This window comes from Gopherus evgoodei, chromosome 13, assembly GCF_007399415.2.
Source record: "Gopherus evgoodei ecotype Sinaloan lineage chromosome 13, rGopEvg1_v1.p, whole genome shotgun sequence".
NCBI lineage: Eukaryota > Metazoa > Chordata > Testudines > Testudinidae > Gopherus > Gopherus evgoodei.
The window spans coordinates 4,175,583-4,196,242 of record NC_044334.1 but is presented as its reverse complement, the minus strand read 5'-3'; the positions used below and the strand labels follow the sequence as shown (position 1 = coordinate 4,196,242).

The 20,660-nt window shown below is 49.4% G+C and overlaps 1 protein-coding gene across 2 annotated transcripts in view; it reads right to left on the bottom strand.

Moving 5' to 3' along the window:
* The window catches only part of SSH1 (slingshot protein phosphatase 1), a 59,674-nt gene extending 39,440 nt beyond the window's left edge, over positions 1–20,234 (bottom strand). For both annotated transcript variants that reach the window (XM_030582737.1, XM_030582738.1), the window contains exons 1-2: positions 20,153–20,234; positions 13,845–13,885 (exon numbers count right to left, since the gene is read on the bottom strand). In XM_030582737.1, the coding sequence (XP_030438597.1) occupies positions 13,845–13,885; positions 20,153–20,218 (107 nt within the window). In that variant the 5' untranslated portion in view covers positions 20,219–20,234. The remainder of the gene's footprint in view (positions 1–13,844; positions 13,886–20,152) is intronic.
* Positions 20,235–20,660: the final 426 nt, after the last annotated feature.

Here is a 20,660-nt window from a genome sequence, read left to right as displayed (position 1 = left end):
CCTCCCAACTCTCCTCTGGACTCTATAGCTGGAGGATGCTCTTTCATGTGTGCTGACCCGGAGCTCTCTGGAAGTTCTTCATCACCCTCTTCTTTGAGGCAACCTCCCTCCACTCCTTAGTAAACAAGTGAGTCTTGGCACAGCTCATCGTGACTCAGTGCATTAAGATGCTCACAATACCTTGCAGCTACGTGGCACCCTTCACCTGCAGATGGCAACAGGATTCACCCATGTTAATTAGGCCCCATAATCCTGCCTGGAGATGGAGTCACAGCCATTCCACAGAGAAGTCAAGCAAGGCGCACTGGCAATTTAGTAAATTGGCCAGGATCATTCAGTGAGTCAATTACAGAGAAGGGAACTGAACCCAGGAGACACCAGTTCCCTATAATAGTATGCAACACCTTGGCTTGTCTAAGGCCATACATCTGGCACTGCTCCACCAAGCACATTCGGCCCTGTGGGGTATCCCCTTGCTGGCCTCCCATTGCCTTCTGTGCCATATTCAGGCTCATCACTCTTGCCTCCAAGACCCTCCACAACTTAGAATCATAGAATATTAGGGTTAGAAGAGACCTCAGGAGGTATCTAGTCCAATCCCCCACTCAAAGCAGGACCAACACCAACTGAATCATCACAGCCAGGGCTTTGTCAAGCCGGGCCTTAAAAATCTCTAAGGATGGAGATTCCACCACCTCCCTAGGTAACCCATTCCAGTGCTTCACCACCCTCCTACGAAATAGCATTTTCCAATATCCAATCTAGACCTCCCCCACTGCAACTTGAGACCAGTGCTTCTTGGTCTGTCATCTGCCACCACTGAAAACGGTCTACCTCCATCCTCTTTAGAACCCCCCTTCAGGTAATTGAAGGCTGCTATCAAATCCCCCCTCACTCTTCTCTTCTGCAGACTAAATAACCCAGTTCCCTCAGCCTCTCCTCATAAGCCATGTGCCGCAGCCCCCTAATCATTTTCATTGCCCTCCACTGGACTCTCTCTAATTTGTCCACATCCCTTCTGTAGTGGGGGGACCAAAACTGGACGCAGTACTCCAGATGTGGCCTCACCAGTGCCGAAGAGAGGGGAATACTCATTTCCCTCGATCTGCTGGCAAAGCTCCTACTAATATAGCCCAATATGCCATTGGCCTTCTTGACAACAAGGGCACACTGCTGACTCATATCCCGCTTCTCATCCACTGTAACCCCCAGGTCCTTTTATGCAGAACTGCTGCTTACCCAGTCGGTCTCCAGCCTGTAGCAGTGCATGGGATTCTTCCTTCCTAAATGCAGAACTCTGCACTTGTCCTTGTTGAACCTCATCAGATTTCTTTTGGCCCAATCCTTCAATTTGTCTAGGTCTCATCCCTACCGTCCATCATATCTACCTCTCCCCAGCTTAGTGTCATCTGCGAACTGGCTGAAGTGCAATTAATCCCATCATCCAGATCATTAATAAAAATGTTGAACAAAACCGGCCCCAGGACCGACCCTTGGGGCACTCCACTTGATACCAGCTGCCAATTAGACATCGAGCCGCGGATCACTATCCATTGAGCCCGAAAATCTAGCCAGCTTTCTATGCACCTTATAGTCCCTTCATCCAATCCATACTTTTTAACTTGCGGGCAAGAATACTGTGGGAGACCGCATCAAAAGCTTTGCTAAAGTCAAGATATATCACATCCACCACTTTCCTCATATCCACAGAGCCAGTTATCTCATCATAGAAGGCAATCAGATTGGTCAGGCATGACTTGCCCTTGGTGAATCCATGTTGACTGTTCCTGATCACCTTCCTCTCCTCCAACTCCCCTCCTTCCACTTCCTCCACATTCCCAGCACCTCAACAAACTGCACCCCCCTTTTGTCCTCCTCCCATACTTGCTTTTATGCTGCCCTCTGCCAGGCTTCCACCCCTCAAAACACATTTCTTCCAGGAGGCCAACAGGTAGTGGCATAGTCTTACTGGCCTCACTCTCAGCCTTCCTCCAGACCTCTCCCTGGGTTTGTCATCCCTTCCCACTGTTCTTGTCTTAACTCACAGGCTGTAAGCTCTCTGGGGCAGGGTCTCTGCCCCTATCTGCACTGTATAGAATGTACATCGATAGCGCTATGTAAGGAAAAAACAATAACCATCCTTCAGGCAGACCTGACTAGCCTCCCTGTCAGCCTCAATGCAGACATCACTCTCCTCCTGCTTTACAGGAGAACCTCACCCTGAATCATTCACAGGGAGAAGCATTGCTGGCCAGGTGCAATGCCAGCAAGCTCAGAGGGATTAGAGAAGTGACTCCAAAAATCCAGCTCCCAGCCCCACCAGTGAGCCAGGGCTCTGTGCTCCAGCTCTGTCCCTTTTACTCCCAGAGGAGCGGCAAGCACAGCAAAGCTGGCACAATCAGATCCTAGCAGGCAGGGGCAGCCTGGGTTGCTCCCCCAGGCAATGAAGGAGCAGCTTTGGTAGGCCCCTCAAGCTAGAATTGTATCTGAATGCAAGGAAGGGAAGGTGGAAAAATCTTTGGGATCCCAAGATAGACACAAAAATAAGCTAGCAGAGCGACTACAAATGGCTAGAGAAGAGCAAATGCTAAGAATCCCCAGTAATTTGGAGGGTGAAAAGCCAAACAAAAGTACAGACTGTTTTACAAGAAAAGAAAAACTGTGCATGGTGCCCATCCCATTAATAACACAGTTCAAAAAGGCAAGAGGCCCATCACAGCATCAGGCAAGTATGCAAAAGACTTGGAACAAATGTTTTTAATTGCAATGACCATTTCTGAGCTTCCCGCTGAAAAATGACGTCATTTGTGACACCAGCTGCCTCAGAGTCCAGTGTCAGATGTTCTAAAAGCGTCTCTGCTTGTATTAGTGCCATTAAACAATAATAAACACTTATACTTTTTGATACATTAACCCTTAAGATGACATTTCATCCTATGACCACAAACACCAGCATTCTAGCATGGGTGTGAACACAGAATGGGGAAAGGGGACTTCAGAGTCCTGTGTCCAATGTTTCAGCCACAAGATCATCCTTTCCTAACCATCCAACAATTCAGAATAGACCTGTACGGTTTTGCTTCGTGCAGCTGTCTTAACTGCTACCCACTTGCTTATTGCTAGGTACGTAGGGGCAAAACACGCCCCCAGTGCTGTCCCTTGCACGGTATCACAGTCCAGACTGATCTGAAGAGATCCTGGATACAACGTGGCAGCACATCTATTGGAAGAGGTTAAACAAAACACAGCAAAGATGCAGTGGGGCAGCTTTGTAGCCTAGAGCAGACTTTGCTCCCCAATGCACTGGTGGTCTATAGCGAGCCAACTAGTCACATGGTGCTGGCTTTCCTCCTCATTTCCAGCTCCAGACTGCATTAAAAGAACTGAAAAAAACATTCAGTGCTTTCCTAGTGTTTTGCCATGTAGGCAATTGTCATAGAGATGCTGCGGGGTTATGTGAGGGGAGGTAAGACCACACAACCGGGAATGGCAGGGGAGGTGTTCATGAGAAAAACTCTGTTACACTGCTCCCTGCTAGAGAACAGTTTGGAACGCTTGGCCTAGCAGATAGTGCTGCATGTTAGTACCTCAGAGTGAATCTCAGGAATGCTGCTCCTGTCTGCTCCTCTCTCAGCCAAGCTGCCAGCCTACTGACCAATCTGCCTCCATTCCGTTCCAAAACTCATTATTTTAAACCTTTAAACTATTTTATTCGTCATCCCAGCTCACCTGCCCTTTGCCGGTGGCTCCCAACGTCACACCCCCATAACCACTGGGAAGGGGAGGCTGGGTGGCCAAGCACAGGAAAGTGAACAATAGTTTCCAGGATTAAGAAACAAGCCCACAAATGGAATGAGCAGTGGTCAGCCACCACACAGACAGGCAACAGTGCAGAGTGATTGAAAACCCCAGCAACACCAGCAGTGCATCTGCCCAGAAAATGCAGAGCTGATGGGTTTTAGAACGATTCCAAAAAAGGCAGCAGAGACCAGGGCGTATTTGACACATCAGTGATGTGTACAAAATAAACCCAGCAAAACCATGCAGAGTAACTGAGCAAAAGCCAAAAAGCCTCTCATCTACATCATCCCAGGCCAGCACATTCCCTAGTGCAGTGGTTCTCAAACTTTTGCACTGGTGACCACTTTCACTTAGCAAGCCTCTGAGTGCGACCCCCCCTTATAAATTAAAAACACTTTTTAATATATTTAACACCATTATGAATGCAGGAGGCAAAGTGGGGTTTGGGGTGGAGGCTGACAGCTTGTGACCCCCCACGTAATAACCTCATGACCCCCTGAGGAGTCACGACCCCCGGTTTGAGAACCCCTACCCTAGTGGCTATTTTCTGTCACTCACACAGACCCTCATCCCACAGCAGGTGTCTTTGCTAGTGATCTTTACAACGTGGATTTCTACAGGAAAAAAGCAAAAATGAGCTGCTATGATTGTAGCAGTTCTGTCAACGGTAAAACGGACAGTAAACAGCAACCGTAACAGGGTGTTCTTCTTTTGACTGTGTGTGGATGCTCACAACCCTACAAACCAACACTGCTGGAGCGTCTCAAGCTGCCCAACAGCTCTCCTAAAGGGGTACAACCAGGCTTACGATATCAGCTACTCAAAAGGAAAGTTCTTTCCTACCACCACCACCTGAGTTCTGCACTATCTATCATTAAAACACTCTAACTTTATCCATTCCCACTCAGTCGCTCCCTGTGTACCACAGCACTTACCAGCATACTCACTTGGACTGGTGCCCCTCACTGTGGTCTTAATCCCGCAAGGGGCTCGAGCACTCCGCATTCTACTGAACAGTACATACAGTATCTTCAGGATCAAACCCTACAGGAGAGAATCAGCTACAGGCAGGGCATTGTCTATGAAGTCTCTTTGCCTTTGGAACCAGCCGGTCAATACGCACTGCCCAAATATGTTCACCTCCTGGGCTTGCTGCAAACACTATTTGCTGAGTCTCTGGGGGAAGCCATAGGGTTTGCGGGTCAGGGCGTACTTTATGCTCCAAATTATAGGTAGTTTACACAGATTTACTTTTGTTGAATGGGAGCACAGTAATGGATTTCTGTGTGGATTGTGATTCTAATGAACTGGGGGGGGGGGAAGCGAGCGTAGCAGAGAGGTGTCTTTTTTTGTATTTAAGGGTGAATAACTAAATGGATGCAGTTTGCTTCCTTTTAGCATTTCATTCCTGTTAAAGGCAGGGCCTGACTGGTCTGTTTCACTTTCTGATCCCATGCACTAGCATGGTGCTGTTGTTTTGCTGTTTCAGAGGCAGCAGAGGGATTTTGAAACCTTGTCTAAAGAAAAAAAACCAACAACGCCCTTTTCATTTAAATTAAACAAAATCCATGAAGACTCCCTGTCTGGATTAGGTTTTCTACAACTGTTTTTTAAAACACTATTTGTTAGACAAATGTGCCGACCAAGCCTAGAAAAAGGTTCTAGTTCAGAGCTTTTTTTTAAAAATGGTGACCATATTTTTTATTGCAGGGATGGGCTTCATGAAAGAAGTGAGCTTGTAGGAGGAGTCTGAAGCCATGCATCACCTTCCCTACACACGTCACACCTGATGTCTGAATACCAGGTCTCTGGACTGGCAATGGGGTGGCAGCCTGGAGCCTCCTGCTGAGACTCTGCCCGCATCTATATAACCACACAGCGTTGCTCAGCTGCGAGCAGGCGACCGATGGAGACGCCACCTTCCCTGCTGTTGTTTAAGCCGGGGCTTTTTCCTACTCCACATTTTTCAAATGTTCCTGCAGCAGACAGTGTGGAATGTAAAGCCCTAATTATAACTTTGCCAGTTTCCAAGGCCACACCTACAGGGCAGACAGTTACAAATGGTCAGGGGCCTGAGAACTCATTTCCCCATTGTACGATGCACGCTAGGCAGGCGGCTGCAGCCTTGTCAGGATATGATTCAGCATCCTGTTTTGAACATTTAATACACTCTTCAACTTCTGCCTCTGGAGCTCCCACCGACTCACTTTAAGGCAATAAATAGTGGACAAGAACACAGAGAGGCTACTGTCTTCCCAAATAAACGCGCAAGACAGGCACCCTGACTTCCTGAGCCCCAACATCCTCCCCAGCCCAAAGACCCAGAGTCAGTCAGGTCTGTTGTTAAAATACAACTCGTCTATTCTCCCCTCCCTCACTGCATGCACACAATTCCTTATACACTTAAAGGGACGTTTGTCAGGCAGTTTGAACAAAACAATTACAGGTAAAAAGGTATGAGGGTGGGCGGGGGGGTTATAAAAATATTGAAAGATACACCTGTATGTACAGAAGTCAAGTTTGTATATAAACACCCCTGTGTTGTGCTGGGATCTAAACACAGCACAAGACTAGCAGGGGACAACAAGCTGAAACTAAGCAGGTTTTTTTCACTACCAGAGTTAAGTGAAGTGCAAAATGTAAACAAATAGCAGAATGGAGAACAGTAAATTGGATTTTTAAAGTTCTTTGAGTTTCAATTACTTAAGGTACTATTGGTATCATGGGGAAGAATTTTGTAAATATGATTTTAATTTAATCACCTCCCTGTTTATGCATGAGAGTTTATACCTATGCAAGCTGGGAGAATACGCTTGGAAGGAACTTACTTGCAGTAATTTTTTCTGCTGTTGATTACAGAGTAGTTTGGTGACTTCTGTAAATCAAAAGATTCCATCAGACACACAAAGCCAAAGTACAGAAGGAGCCAAATTCATCCCGGTGTAACTCCATTGCCTTCAGTGGTTTCCAAACCACAATCAGAAAATAACTTTCTTTTATTAAACAACAACAAAAGCAAGTGTTCAGCTAGTTATTAACCAATATGGTCTCTTAAAGCAGAGCATGTTCATTTCTGACCAGGTAACTCACTGGGATAGTGAGTGCTCAGCCATTTAAATCACTGACAGGCAAAAACAGGGGAAGCAATGCTACTTCCTCATTACATTTTGAAAGACAGATCAACTAATGCTAGCTTCAGAGGTGATAAAAAGTCCTATAAATGAGACAGCTGACAGGTAATGAATGAAAGCAACAATTCTTAACACATACACATCACTTTGCATCTCAGAGTGTTTTACAAAGATGAGAAAGTATTATCTCCCATTTTACAGATGTGTAAATGAGGCTCAGATAGGGGTCACAGAGTGAGTCAGTAGGAGAGCTGGGAGAGGGGAGGGAAGAACTCAGGTCTTTCTAGTCCCTGTCCTGTTCTCTGTCAACTGGACCACACTGTCAGCAATGTGCAGCATTTCACTGGTAAAGACACTCTATTGCACACTCAACTAAAGTCATCCTGAACAGCGGTTTGAACTGCAGACACAATACAGGTCTACAGGAGTTCTTCAAAGGCTCCATGGGCAGATAAGGGCCCAATCCTGCAAACCTTTATTTACACATCAAACCCCATTTGCAGAATCTGCCCCTTAACTGTTATTTCAAAAAGCTCTAAGAACCCAGTCCTGCAGGCTCAGAAATGCAGGATTGGGTCATAAATGTTTAATATAATGTTCTTTTTTAAAAAACAGCAGGATATTTCCCTGCCTGCCCCTGCTCCTCGCTCCCAGAAGCACCAGTTTCTCAGTGTTTACAGCTTCGGAGCTATCTTCCCCCAAAGGCACATTCTTCCAGTCAGAATCCTCTGCCATGCTGTGGACAAATTTAATTTGCATTTTTATTGCTTTAGCTTTCTAATCTTCTGCCTCTACCAAAGTAAAGCAGCTAGCCTCAGAGCTCCATCACCAACACAGCCGACAAAGAGAACAGAGACCCATGCAGCTTTACCCCTTCTCCCAAGGACACTCCATAAAAGCACCATGTCCGGTTTACTGTTTGGTACAGACATGGGAGGTGCCCAGGTGTGCTCAGGATAACTGGAACAGGAGGAGGGCAGAGGATCCAAGCCCATTTACAGGTCTGTTTCAGAGTTGCCCACTGGGAGACCTGTCTTTGGTTTACCTTTACTTCCCATGCTCAGTGCCACCCCAACACAATTCCTGTATGTAGCCATCAGGCTCGGTGGAGTCTCAAACAGCCATGTGGCTCTTAAAAGGAGTTGTGGGGCTGCAGAAGCATCACATAACCATTTCAGACATGGCTCCTATCCCTCAGTCTGCGAAGAAGCCAAGACACAATGCAGAGACTGCTTTGAGACTAGACGGTGCAGGAACGCAGGGACTTAGGACTGGAAGGGACCTCCTGGGTCATAAAGTCCAGTCCCTACTACAGCAGGGACACAATGCCATCCAAGACCTTATCAAGCGCCCTTTGAAAACTACTTAGGTTGTTTGCACCCAACTCCTCCTACTGGGAGGCTGATCCAAAACCTCCCTCCTCTGAACTTTCTGCTCATGTCCAGCCTAAATTCATTCATGGCCAGTTTATATCCATTTGCTCCTGTAACACCACAGTCCTTCAGCTTAAATAGACCATCCCCTTCCCTGGTGTTTACCACCTGATGTATTAATAGAGCGCAACAAGGTCCCCTCTCAGCCTTTGTTTTGCTGCACACTGAGCATGGGGTGAGTTAAACTGTGGCAGTCTACCCCACATGAGCATGACCATGTTACTGTGCTAGCGGGTAGTGGGGTGTCCTTCTGGCCCCTCCAAGGCTGAGGTGCCCCACAATGACTCTAGCTCGCTCAATGCAGAGTGGAGCTACCTCCTAGAGCTGTCTTTAATGTTGTCAGACAAAACCAATTCTTTCAAGAGAGACCTTCAGACCAGATCAGAGGTCTGGATAGGTATCCCCTAGACCTCAACGCATCATGGCTCTAACGTCATCCTCTGTGCAGGCAATCAGCGTCTGAAGGCACCCACGCATTGTCTCTCTTCAACCACATTCAGAATGTGATTGAAAACCCTGTAATTGTGAGCATTATGGAATGACTGGATAAACAAACTTACTGTATATTTGAAATTAAGACAGTGATTATCTGGATGTATTGTCCGAGTGTATTTGAGCAATAGCCAACATTCATAATGGGACTGGCTAGGTGTGAAACATTCTCCTTGACTTAGGACAAGAAAATCTATCATCATGGATGATAAAAAGGAACAGGTGAAGTGTAATTAGATTAATTATCTACATTACAGGATTCGCTTTATGACTCTCCAAGTGACAAACACTCCCAGTTGTCATGTCACAACAGTGTAAATTCTAGTTTTGAAGTTAGATGAGTTGTACCAAGAAAAAACTAACCATGTCCTCCTTGCCTTTACTGAGGATGCCTCAGTGTAACAGAGCAGAATCTGGCTCTAAAGCCACCTGACTTTCAGAGATGTTGAGCACCCATTACTTGGCCACTGAAGTCAACTGACCTGTTCCTGAAAAATCTTATGCAAAAACTCTAAGCATCTCAGTAGTCCCATTAACTTAATGAACTCACTTGTGGTTAAAGGTGAGAACACAAGTCTTTTCAGGATCCTGTGGGTGTATAGCATCTCTGAAAAAAATCAAATCACAAATGCCCTGTGACCAGGACAGATACAAGAAACAAGATTCAGCAACCATGGCAACCCTAAAAACAGAATTACACACAGCAATTTGAGACCTTACCAAGATATCATAGGCATTGAATCAAATGCATACAAGGGTTGGCAACTCCCTCTGTCTGCACTGGGGCTTGTCTTTACATATCTGATGGCAAAAAATGGCTTACAGGAATATACCCAGGAAAACATGAGTATCCTAGCATATCTCCATTGCTACAGTGATCAAATCCTCAACCCCAGACATCTTCCAAGATCCATGGGTCCTACACATGCTTATTACAACATGTGGCGTACCTCATCCAGTGCACTCACTGCCCCAATAACAACTACGTGGCTGAAACCAGATAATCAGTACACTCTGAAATGAATGCACACAGGAAAATGATAAAAGACAAAAACAACCTATCACCTGTGAGTGAGCGAACACTTTTCACAAAGCGATCACTCTACAGCTGATCTCTCAGTCCTCATCCTCAAAGGAAACCTGCACAACACTTTCAAAAGATGAGCCGGGAACTTAAATTCATTACTCTGTTAGGCACTAAAAATCATGGACTGAACACACACACTGGATTTATTTTTTATTACAGCCATCTGTAACCCACTAACCTCCCCATTTTTTGTCCGCCACTCCACCTTGAATGGTCCCTTACAATATATGCTAACTATCTATGCTAAACAATCTGTTCCATCTTGTATTTAGCTATGACAGAAGTTGGTTCAATAAAATATATGACCTCACCCACCTTGTCTCTCTAATATCCTGGGCCTAAGACAGCTACAACAACACTGCATACATGGGGCTGTCGTGTCATTCCAAAGAGGAGTCAGAGGTACAGCAGCTAGCCCTTTGTGACAGGGGCTGTCAGAATCTTCAGCAATTATAGAAAGAGCCTGATGGTATGATCACACTGAGTCAACTGTCCTACCACAAATGAAAATTCTGGGACTTTCTGCAGCAAGTTTATGAAAAGTTTCTGAAAAAGCCATAAATGTGTAATATCTGATAAATCCTGTGTCAGGGAAATTCACCCACACTGGCAGACAAATGGACTTTATGTTCCAACAGCTCTTCCTTTTTCTGACTTCTAGGATCCTATGAGGTCTTTTAAGTCAAGCACTACCAAACCCTATGCCCACCACATGTGACAGAACACTGCTGTCATGTCAGTCTCTCTCAGTCCAGGATCTCAAAGTTAAGATAAAAGTATCTCACTGCCACACCAATCAATGCCTGCATTTCCTGCAGCGAACGCAACCTGGGCTTTTGACTGCTTTTGCAACAAAAGAACAATGAAGCTGAACAACTCTGCCACCCTATGGGCACAAAGTAGAGTCTCAGTAAATCCCTCTACAGAAGGCACTTTATGAAGACAAATTTCTGTGCAGAGGGTTACAATCCATTTTAAAATTTGATTTCATAGGCCATGGTGCCACAAACTCCCCTCAATCCTCATCACAGCTCCCACTCATCACAGCAAGAGGGTTGGATAAAGATCAAGGGTAGCAACTAATTATTACGCCTCAGTCCTGCAAATATACATACAAGTAGCCCCATTATGCTCTGAGAGGTCGAGGAACCAGACCTTAGTTCGTAAAGTTACTGCTGTTCGCAGCATCACTCACTGAAAAAAAATTACACAAACCCCTTTTAAGACTGGTATTAATCTCCCCTTTTGTTTCTTTGGCCGCTGGCGAGTCCAAATGCCTGACTTGTGCCTATATATCCAGAGGCCCTGAGTTGAATGAGACCATGCACACTTCTCAGAGCTGCTTCAGGCTGCCTTAGAGTTTGGTTACACTGGAGCTGGAAGGTGTGAATTCCAGTTCAAGGAGACATACCCACACTAGCTCTAATCAGGCTTACATACTAAAAACGGAAGTGTAGCCACGGTGGTGCGAGCGGTCGGAAGAGCTAGCCGACCCCAGTACGATCCTGTCCAGTACCCTAGGTATGTACTCAGAACGGTTAGCCTCTCCCGCCGCTTGCCCACCACAGCTACATTTCTATTTTGGTGCAATCGCTTGATCAGAGCTAGCATGGGTGTGAGTCCTTGAGCTGGAATTTACGCCTTCTAACTCCACCAATCCTAAACCTGAAATGGCTCTGAGAAGGGTGCACCATCTCATTCAGTTCAGTGTGACGTTAGCTCTGAAACTTAATGAAGCGGCTTTATGGCTATATTTTTAAGTAATGCAGGTGATCAGTTGAACACATAATTAAAACTTCCAGATCCAGCACTGACATACCCTGAGGCAGCATTACATCAGGCTACATTCAGAAGGTTCTTTGTGACCATATTGGTTAGATACTTGATACTTTTTTGCAAATGAAATTTTGCATTCTGCAGAATCGCCATCTGTCATGACGACCAGATAATATACCAAGCAGGCTGAAACCAGTCGTTTGACACACCTTCATTAGAACTCTGCTGCCCTGTGTCTACGCGGACCACTTACTTATGCACCTATGGTTGCATGATCACTTTGCCTCTTTATAAAGAACAACAACAATAATCCGCACTTCTGCAGCAGCTTTCAGCAAAGGGACATTTTATAGACATGAATTAGTTCCCATGACCCTCCTGGTAGGTTACCTATTATTTGTTTTACAACAGGGTAAACAAAAGCATAGCAAGATCAAGGCATAGGTCCAGGGCCGTGGTAAATCAATGACAATCTTTCCATTGACTTCAGTGGGTGCTAAATATGGCCCCAAGTCACACGGTGCAGGGGCTCTCAACCTTTTTCTTTCTGAGGCCCCCACAGCATGCTATAAAAACTCCATGTCCACCTGTGCCACAACAACTGGTTTTCAGCAGATGCAGTAGATTAAACGCCAGGGCCGGCGTTAGTGGGTAGGAAGCAGGGCAATTGCCCAGGCCCCATGCCACCGGGGACCCCACGAAGCTAAGTTGCTCAGGCTTCGGCTTTCAGCCCCGGGCCGCAGGGCTTGGGCTTTCTGCCCTGGGCCCCAGCGAGCCTAATGCTGGCCCTGCTCTCTGGTCTATTTTGGCAGAACCCTGAAACCTGCTCCCACAACCCTGATTGCGAACCACTGACATAGTGAATAAGTGGCAGAGCTGGGAGTAGAACCAGGAGTCCTGAATTCTCCTTGAACTTCTAGACACCACTACCACTACAGAATGAGGATTGAGAAATAAAAATTAAAAATTGTAATCAGACCTTACAAACCAGAGAGTCCTGCTTAGCAAAATCAAATGCACAGTGCCTCTGATGTATAGTCAGTCTTGTTAGAGAGATTTGTAACTCAAGTCAAATCATTTTTGAGCCAAACAACAAAGGCTATAAAGCAGCTGCTTGCCGCTTACCTCACCTGTTTATAGAGAAGACTTGGCTTTCTAACTTCACTTTATGCAGAATGAAAAGAGTCCATTCCTCAAAACCCCACCCACTGCCAAAATCAGAAAATTATACAGGTTCCAAATTAAAACAGGTTCTATCCCAGCCCCAAAACATAGCTATGCAGCTGCTGGAATCCACTGGTGTATCGGGTTGTAAAGGGAAATCAAACTTCCAATAGTGTGTAACAGAGATACACCATGCAATATCCCATGAACTCAGTGTGCCTGAAGTTATAAAAAAAGCAATGACAAATGGCAAACAGAAAACAAAACCAACCAACTGCCTAAATGGACATTAAAACTGGGCCAAGGAGAAGAGAAAATTAAAAGAACAAGCCTGCTAAGATACTGCAGAGTTTCTAAGCCTTTCCCTTCAGACAGCTACATTTGGAGATTGTGGGGCATCAACTGATTCTGCACATGAAAGCCCTCTCCCATCTCCTCTAGGTTACTTACCTCAGCCCTCTCTTCGCTTCTATCTTTTGTTCCTTTCCTCTTCCCCTCCTCACTTGATAACAGCTACTTCTTATTTCCAACATGAAATGAATTCAATCCTTGGCCGTTAAACAGTCAAAAGCGAACAGAGGATGGCTCCATTTCCACCATTTCTCCACCCCCCTCCAAAAAGGGCATAGAAGACGCCCAAACCATTAGAGACAAGACACATTAAGATAATTAATAAGCATTGTGGATGAATTTTATAAACAATTTTCCACTTTTTTCCTGACAAGAAAATTAAACCTCATTTTAGTTTTTAATTGTTAAATGCCAAGATCAAAAATAAAATAAATGAGAGAGCTCAGTGATCAGGCCTCAGCTCACTACAGGCCCTCGGGTCTACACAGTAGCAAGAATCTGCCTGCCCAAAGCTCATTGTGGGATCAGGACCTAGGAAATCACATGGCAGAAGTTCAACAGTGCTGGAAACAATGTTTAGAACAGCATGAATTAAATGGTTCTGCTCACCTCAGGTTTAATTTGCGATCTTCATCACTGCCAACCTCCAGCTAAGGAGGGAAAAGAAGGTGTTATGCACTGGCTGTTTCCAGCTTATCATCAAAAATTCCTCACGCTTTTTAAAACAATGATTTTTTTTCAATGTTTACAGAAACATAGTGCTATCCAGCCACATAAAATATCCCCACCCACCATTTCACCCGGTGCAGGATGTCACAGGGAGTTTAAAACCATTAAGTACCAGTCCTGCCAGCTGGAGGGCAGATCAGCTTGTGGATGGAGTGCACAGACATCACAAGGGATGTGCACACAGCCCTCCCATTGAAGTCAGAATGTTAGCAAAGAGCGGGATGTAAGTAAAGCCTCCAGTGAATGGGGCAGAGTGTCAATACGGTTGATGTAATCAAAACTGTCCAACTTTGTTTCATAAACCTTATGCTGCTGATCTCTGGCAGGTGCCTATGCGTTTAGGCCAGGAAGAGCTGAGCCTATCCCCAGTTCAAAGCGTGCAGCCTACTGATAAATATCATGTTCCAAAACAGCCACGGATTTGTTTTTCTAAATTTTTTGCAAGTATTTTCACCAACCAAGATAAGGTAGCCTGGCCATTAGAAGCAAGAGTAAAACCTAACACAGCTGGTGAGCCTCAGCACAAATGTGGCTTTTACACAAATCAGAAGAAGTTAATTTGGCCTTTAAACTTAAAAAAGCATAAGTGTCCTATTGGTTTTTACTAACATTTTTATCGCAGTAGTGCCAAAGGCCACAACCAGTTGGAGCGCCCTTCTGCTGTTCAATGTACAATGCTCTTAAATGATTTTTATGGACCTCAACTTTAAAAAAAGGGTTTTAACAACATTTTGAAGGTTAGAGGGTTTTTTAAATGTTCAGACTTCAGAAGGTCAGAGTTAATGATGCCAAAGAATGTGCTGCTTATAGCTAGTAGTTATGGGCCTTAATTTGTTATTGGACATTGAAATGATGATACACTAGCTCTATTACAGCTCTGCATAATCTGTATATCAGACCTATAGCTATTCAGTGGAAAGGAGATATTAAAAAGCAATGCAAGATTACTGTGACTGATGGAGCTTTGAAGAAAAATATATTTCCTCTATTTTTATAGTTTGTTTATTTTGTGCCTTTACCACCACTTAGCATTGGGTCCTTATCCTGAAGTCAGACTCCTGCAGAAAAACCCCTGGAGCCATGTGGAGTCCCAGTGATTTCAAAAATTCCACTGAAATCACTGGACACAGAGTCCACCTGCTTAGATTCAGTTGCAGAGTTGGGGACTTGGTGAGCTCCCCCACTTGTCTGTGTCTGTTACACAGCAATGGGGGAACATACAAACATTTTTTAAAAATTGTGATTGTAAAAATATGTGTGAAATCACAAATATCACCAGGGAGAGTCACACTTGAAGCTACTTGACACTCATTTTTTCGAACGGACTAGATTTCAAGTTGACGTTTTTTAAAAACAAACAAAAATAGGCACAACAGAAGAATTAAGGGCTTGCCATTACAGAGGACAGAAACCTTCTTAACTGGCTTTAGCTCTTTGGACAGAACATTTATCCGAACTGACAAGGCTGGCAACTCGACTGTTTATTTGCTGGGTTATATAAAAATATAATTGTCTTGCATTGGACCCATCACTGGCAATGCCTTTTCAACCATCCACTCATCCCCCAGTATGTCCCAGGCATTCTGAGTGATGTCAAGCCATGGCTCTTCAGGTGATAGCATCCTGAAGTCTGCATCACGGAAGGACAGATTGATCTTCAGGCCCTGATTCTGCACTGCGACCTGCCCAAGCAGACAGCTGAGCCTGTACAGCTTGCAATGCAGGATTGGGGCTTTGCTTACAGCAGCAAAGTTGCTGGAGATCTGATAGTTCAAGGGAGCTATTTGAATTTGTACAAAATTAGCGACTGTGCAAATTCATTTTCTTCTCAGAAAAAAAATTCATAAGGGTTTCTGACATGCCATATTGACACTATGACAACTTCCCTGAAGACAACATTAGCCTCCATTTTATAAATCCATACTGGTTTCTGTGTTATGAAGAAGCAGGCTGTAAGAGCTCTTATACAGTATATAAACCACTGTTTAAATTTCCAGGGGTGATTCATAGCTTCATGGAATTTTAGATCAGAAAGGACCATTAGGATGGAGAGCAGAGGGAGATATCCTACCTCAGCCTTTCTCTGGGTGCCACTTAAAGCATCTTTGTTCCTGGCTCATCGAGATGCTTTTGAAAAGGAATTGCCCTCCCTTTGGAATACACTCTATTGCATCAAATGGCAGAGGTGAGCCAATACTGTGTGCCATGGAAGGAGACCCCTACTTCCTTGAAAAAAGGCTTTATACCCCTACATGATATGATACTGAATAGACAATACAGAAAGATGCCAAAGACAAGACAGACCCACCAAAAGCCTGATTCGTTCTCACATACACTAGATTAAAACCCGTGTAACCCCACTGACTTCAATGGGATTACTCCTGATTTACAACTGCGTAAATGAGATGAGAATCAGGCTCTCTATTTCAGGGGTTCACAGGGCAATCAATCGTTTAGGTACAAAATTTAGGTTTTATATCTTTTTTTAAAAAAAAGTAAAGATTTTACAAACGTTTATGAATCTTCATGATTTTATAACATTTTCAGTGAAACATGACGGGCGAGGTAATATCTTTTATTGCACCATCTTCTGTTGGTGAGAAAGACGTTTTGGAGCTTACACAGAGCTCTTCTTCAGGTCTTCTTCTGACAGGAAGGAGAGCTCTGTGCAGCTTGAAAGGCTGTTTCTCTCACCAGCAGAAGTTGGTCCAATAAAAGGTATTACCTCACCCACCTCGGCTCTCTAACATCCTTGGACCCACACAGCTACAACACTGCATTCAGCACTTTTCAGTGAACACAGCTAGAAAACAAACCGTGTCTCTGTGGCTTGATAAACCCAAACCCAAACCCACAACCTGGAGCTAGGGCAGCGCCACCAGGGAATTAAAGGCTGAGTCCAAGGTTCACAGTTCGGAATGAACAAAGTAAACAAAGAGCATCCCTGAGCTGGGGACAGTCAGTGAGATTTTTACCAGCCACTCCCCACCACCTCCCATAGTGACAGGGATTTGACAGGTGAGACATAGGACTGTTAACCTGATAGGAGAAGGGACACAGGGGGAAGTATATGGGAGTGAGGCCCAAGCAAGTGGGATGCTGCATAAAGGGAGGGCATGGGGGTGTAGGGAAGGACACAGGAGAGCGAGGAGTTAGGGTAGGCGGACACAGGGCCTGTCTTTGGGGTTTATAAGGCAGGGGAAGGATACAGGAGTGTATAGGGCAGGAGAAGAGGAGATAAGATAAATGGGGGCATATGGGGGTGGGAATAAGGCAGAGGAGTATAATAAGGTGTGGGGCTTGGTGCAGAGGAAGGAGGTATAGTGAAGTGAATGGGGCAGAGAGGGTACAGCAGGTGTGGGCCATATAGAGGCAGGAGACAGAGTGGGGCAGAGTTGTACAGCAGGTGTATGGGCCAGAGGGATATAGCAGAGTATGGGCTCTGTAGAGGCAAGGCTATATAGCAAGATGAATGGGGTGGTGAGCAGGGGGTATAGTGGGGTGTGGGGGCCAGGGGCACAGTGGGGTTATAGCGGGGTGTTGTGGGGGCAGGGGGCACGGTGGGGGTATAGCAGGGGGTGGGGGGCAGGGGACATGGCAGGGGTATTGCTAGGTTTGGGGGGCAGGGGGCGCAGATTGGGGGTATAGCGGGGTGTACAGCAGGGGGTATTGCAGGGTGTGGGTGGCAGGGGGACATGGGGTGTATTGCGGGGGTCAGGGGGCGGGGTGTACAGGGGGTATGGCAGGGTGTGGGGGGCAGATTGGGGATACAGCAGGGGGTATTGCAGGGCGTGGGGGGCAGAGGGACATGAGGGGTATTTTGGGGGGTAGGGGTTGTACAGGGGGTATGACGGGGCATGGGTGGCAGGGGGACATGGGGGTATGGTGGGGGATGGGGGGCAGATTGGGGGTATGGCAGGGTGTACGGCGGGGGGTATTGCGTGGTGTGAGGGGCGGGGGGACATGAGGGGTATGGCGGGTGTGGGGGGAAGGGGGCAGATTGGGGGTATGGTGGGGAGTACAGCGAGGGGGTATGGCGGGGTGTGGGGGGCAGAGGGTGTACAGGGGGTATGGCGGGGTGTGGGAGGAAGGGGGCAGATTGGGGGTATGGCGGGGTGTACAGGGGGTATGGGGGCAGGGGGGCAGATTAGGAGTATGGTGGGGTGTGGGTGGACATGGGTATGGCAGGATGGGGGGTGGGGGGCAGGTTGAGGGTTTGGCAGGGTGTGGGGGTCGGAGGAACGGGTGGTATGGCGGGGTGTGGGTGGCGGGGTGTACAGGGGGTATGGCGGGGTGTGGGGGTGGTGGGACACAGGGGCATGGCGGGGTGTGGGGGACAGGGGGGCAGATTGGGAGTGGGGGGGGCAGGGGGACATGGGGGGTCTGGCGGGGTGTGAGGGGCAGGGGGCAGATTGAGGGTATGGCAGGGTGTACAGTGGAGGGGAATGGCAGGGTGTGGGGGGGGCGGGGTGTATAGGGGTATGGCAGGGTGTGGTGGGAGGGCAGATTGGGGGTGTGGGGGGACATGAGGGTATGGTGGGGGGGCAGGGGGCGCAGATTGGGGGTATAGCGGGGTGTACAGCGGGGGGTATTGCAGGGTGTGGGTGGCAGGGGGACATGGGGCGTATTGTGGGGGCCAGGGGGCGGGGTGTACAGGGGGTATGGCGGGGTGTGGGGGACAGATTGGGGATACAGCAGGGGGTATTGCAGGGCGTGGAGGGCAGGGAGACATGGGGGTATTGTGGGGGCAGTGGGACATGGGGGTCTGGCGGGATGTGGGGGCAGCGGGACATGGGGGTATAGCGGGGGTGGGGGACATGGCGGGGTGTGGTGGGTTGTGGGGGGCAGATTGGGGGCATAGCGGGGTGTACAGCGGGGGGGCATGGCGGGGTGTGGGGGCAGGGGGACATGGGGGTATTGTGGGGGTGTGGGGGCAGGGCGGGGTGGGGGGGTGTGGGGGGCAGGGGCAGATTGGGGGCATAGCGGGGTGTACAGCAAGGGGGCATGGCGGGGTGTGGGGGCAGGGGGACATGGGGGTATTGCGGGGGTGTGGGGGCAGGGGGGTGTGGTGGGTTGTGGGGGGCAGATTGGGGGCATAGTGGGGTGTACAGCAAGGGGGCATGGCGGGGTGTGGGGGCAGGGGGCAGATTGGGGGCATGGCGGGGTGTGGGGGGCGGGGGGACATGGGGGCAGGGCGGGGTGTGGGGGGCATGGGGGGTGTGGTGGGTTGTGGGGGGCAGATTGGGGGCATGGCGGGGTGTACAGCAGGGGGGCATGGCGGGGTGTGGGGGGCGGGGGGACATGGGGTACTGCGGGGTGTGGGGGCAGGGCGGGTTGTGGGGGGCGGGGGGACATGGGGGGTACTGCGGGGTGTGGGGGCAGGGGGCAGATTGGGGGCATGGCGGGGTGTGGGGGGCGGGGGGACATGGGGTACTGCGGGGTGTGGGGGCAGGGCGGGTTGTGGGGGGCGGGGGGACATGGGGGGTACTGCGGGGTGTGGGGGCAGGGGGCAGATTGGGGGCATGGCGGGGTGTGGGGGCGGGGGGACATGGTGTACTTCGGGGTGTGGGGCAGGGGGCAGATTGGGGGCATGGCGGGGTGTGGGGGGCAGGGGGCAGATTGGGGGCAGGGCGGGGTGTGGGGGGCATGGGGGTGTGGTGGGTTGTGGGGGGCAGATTGGGGGCATGGCGGGGTGTACAGCAGGGGGGCATGGCGGGGTGTGGGGGGCGGGGGGACATGGGGGTACTGCGGGGTGTGGGGGCAGGGGGCAGATTGGGGGCATGGCGGGGTGTGGGGGGCGGGGGGACATGGGGTACTGCGGGGTGTGGGGGCAGGGGGCAGATTGGGGGCATGGCGGGGTGTGGGGGGCAGGGGGCAGATTGGGGGCAGGGCGGGGTGTGGGGGGCATGGGGGGTGTGGTGGGTTGTGGGGGGCAGATTGGGGGCATGGCGGGGTGTACAGCAGGGGGGCATGGCGGGGTGTGGGGGGCGGGGGGACATGGGGGTACTGCGGGGTGTGGGGGCAGGGGGCAGATTGGGGGCATGGCGGGGTGGGGGGGCGGGGGGACATGGGGTACTGCGGGGTGTGGGGGCAGGGCGGGTCCGCCCCCCTTTGCCCGCCGCCCGGGGCCTGGCGCGGCCTCCCCCTGGGCCCGGCCCGAGGCCTCCCCGCCCGCCCGCCCGGCTCACCTCGCTGGCGCTGGCCGAGGAGGCGGCGCTGGGGGTCGGCGAGCGCTGCAGGGTGACCAGGGCCATGGCTGGGCCGCGGGGCTGCCGGCTCCGGGCCGGGGCGGGGCGCGGGGCCCGGCTACAGCGACGGCGGCTCCCGGCCTCCGGCCGCCTCCCTCCCTCCCTCAGCCGCTGCTGCGCAGCCTCCGGCCCGGGGAGGGGCGAGCGGGAGAGCGGCCCGCGGGGAGGGGACGGGAGAGTGGGGGGCAGGCTGAGGGCGGGGGGCTGGAGGCAGCGTGGGGAGGGGGCGCGGGCTGAGGGCGGAGTAGGGGCTGGGGTGTGGGTAACGGGCAGCGGGGGGGCTGGAAGCAGGGAGGGGCAGCACAGGGCTGGGGAGTGGGGCGCAGGGTGGGGAGGGGGCAGCAGGGGAGGTGGGGTGCAGGCCGCGGGTGGGGAGGGGGCAGCAGGGGAGGTGGGGTGCAGGGTGGGGAGGGGACAGCAGGGAAGGTGGGGTGCAGGCCGCGGGTGG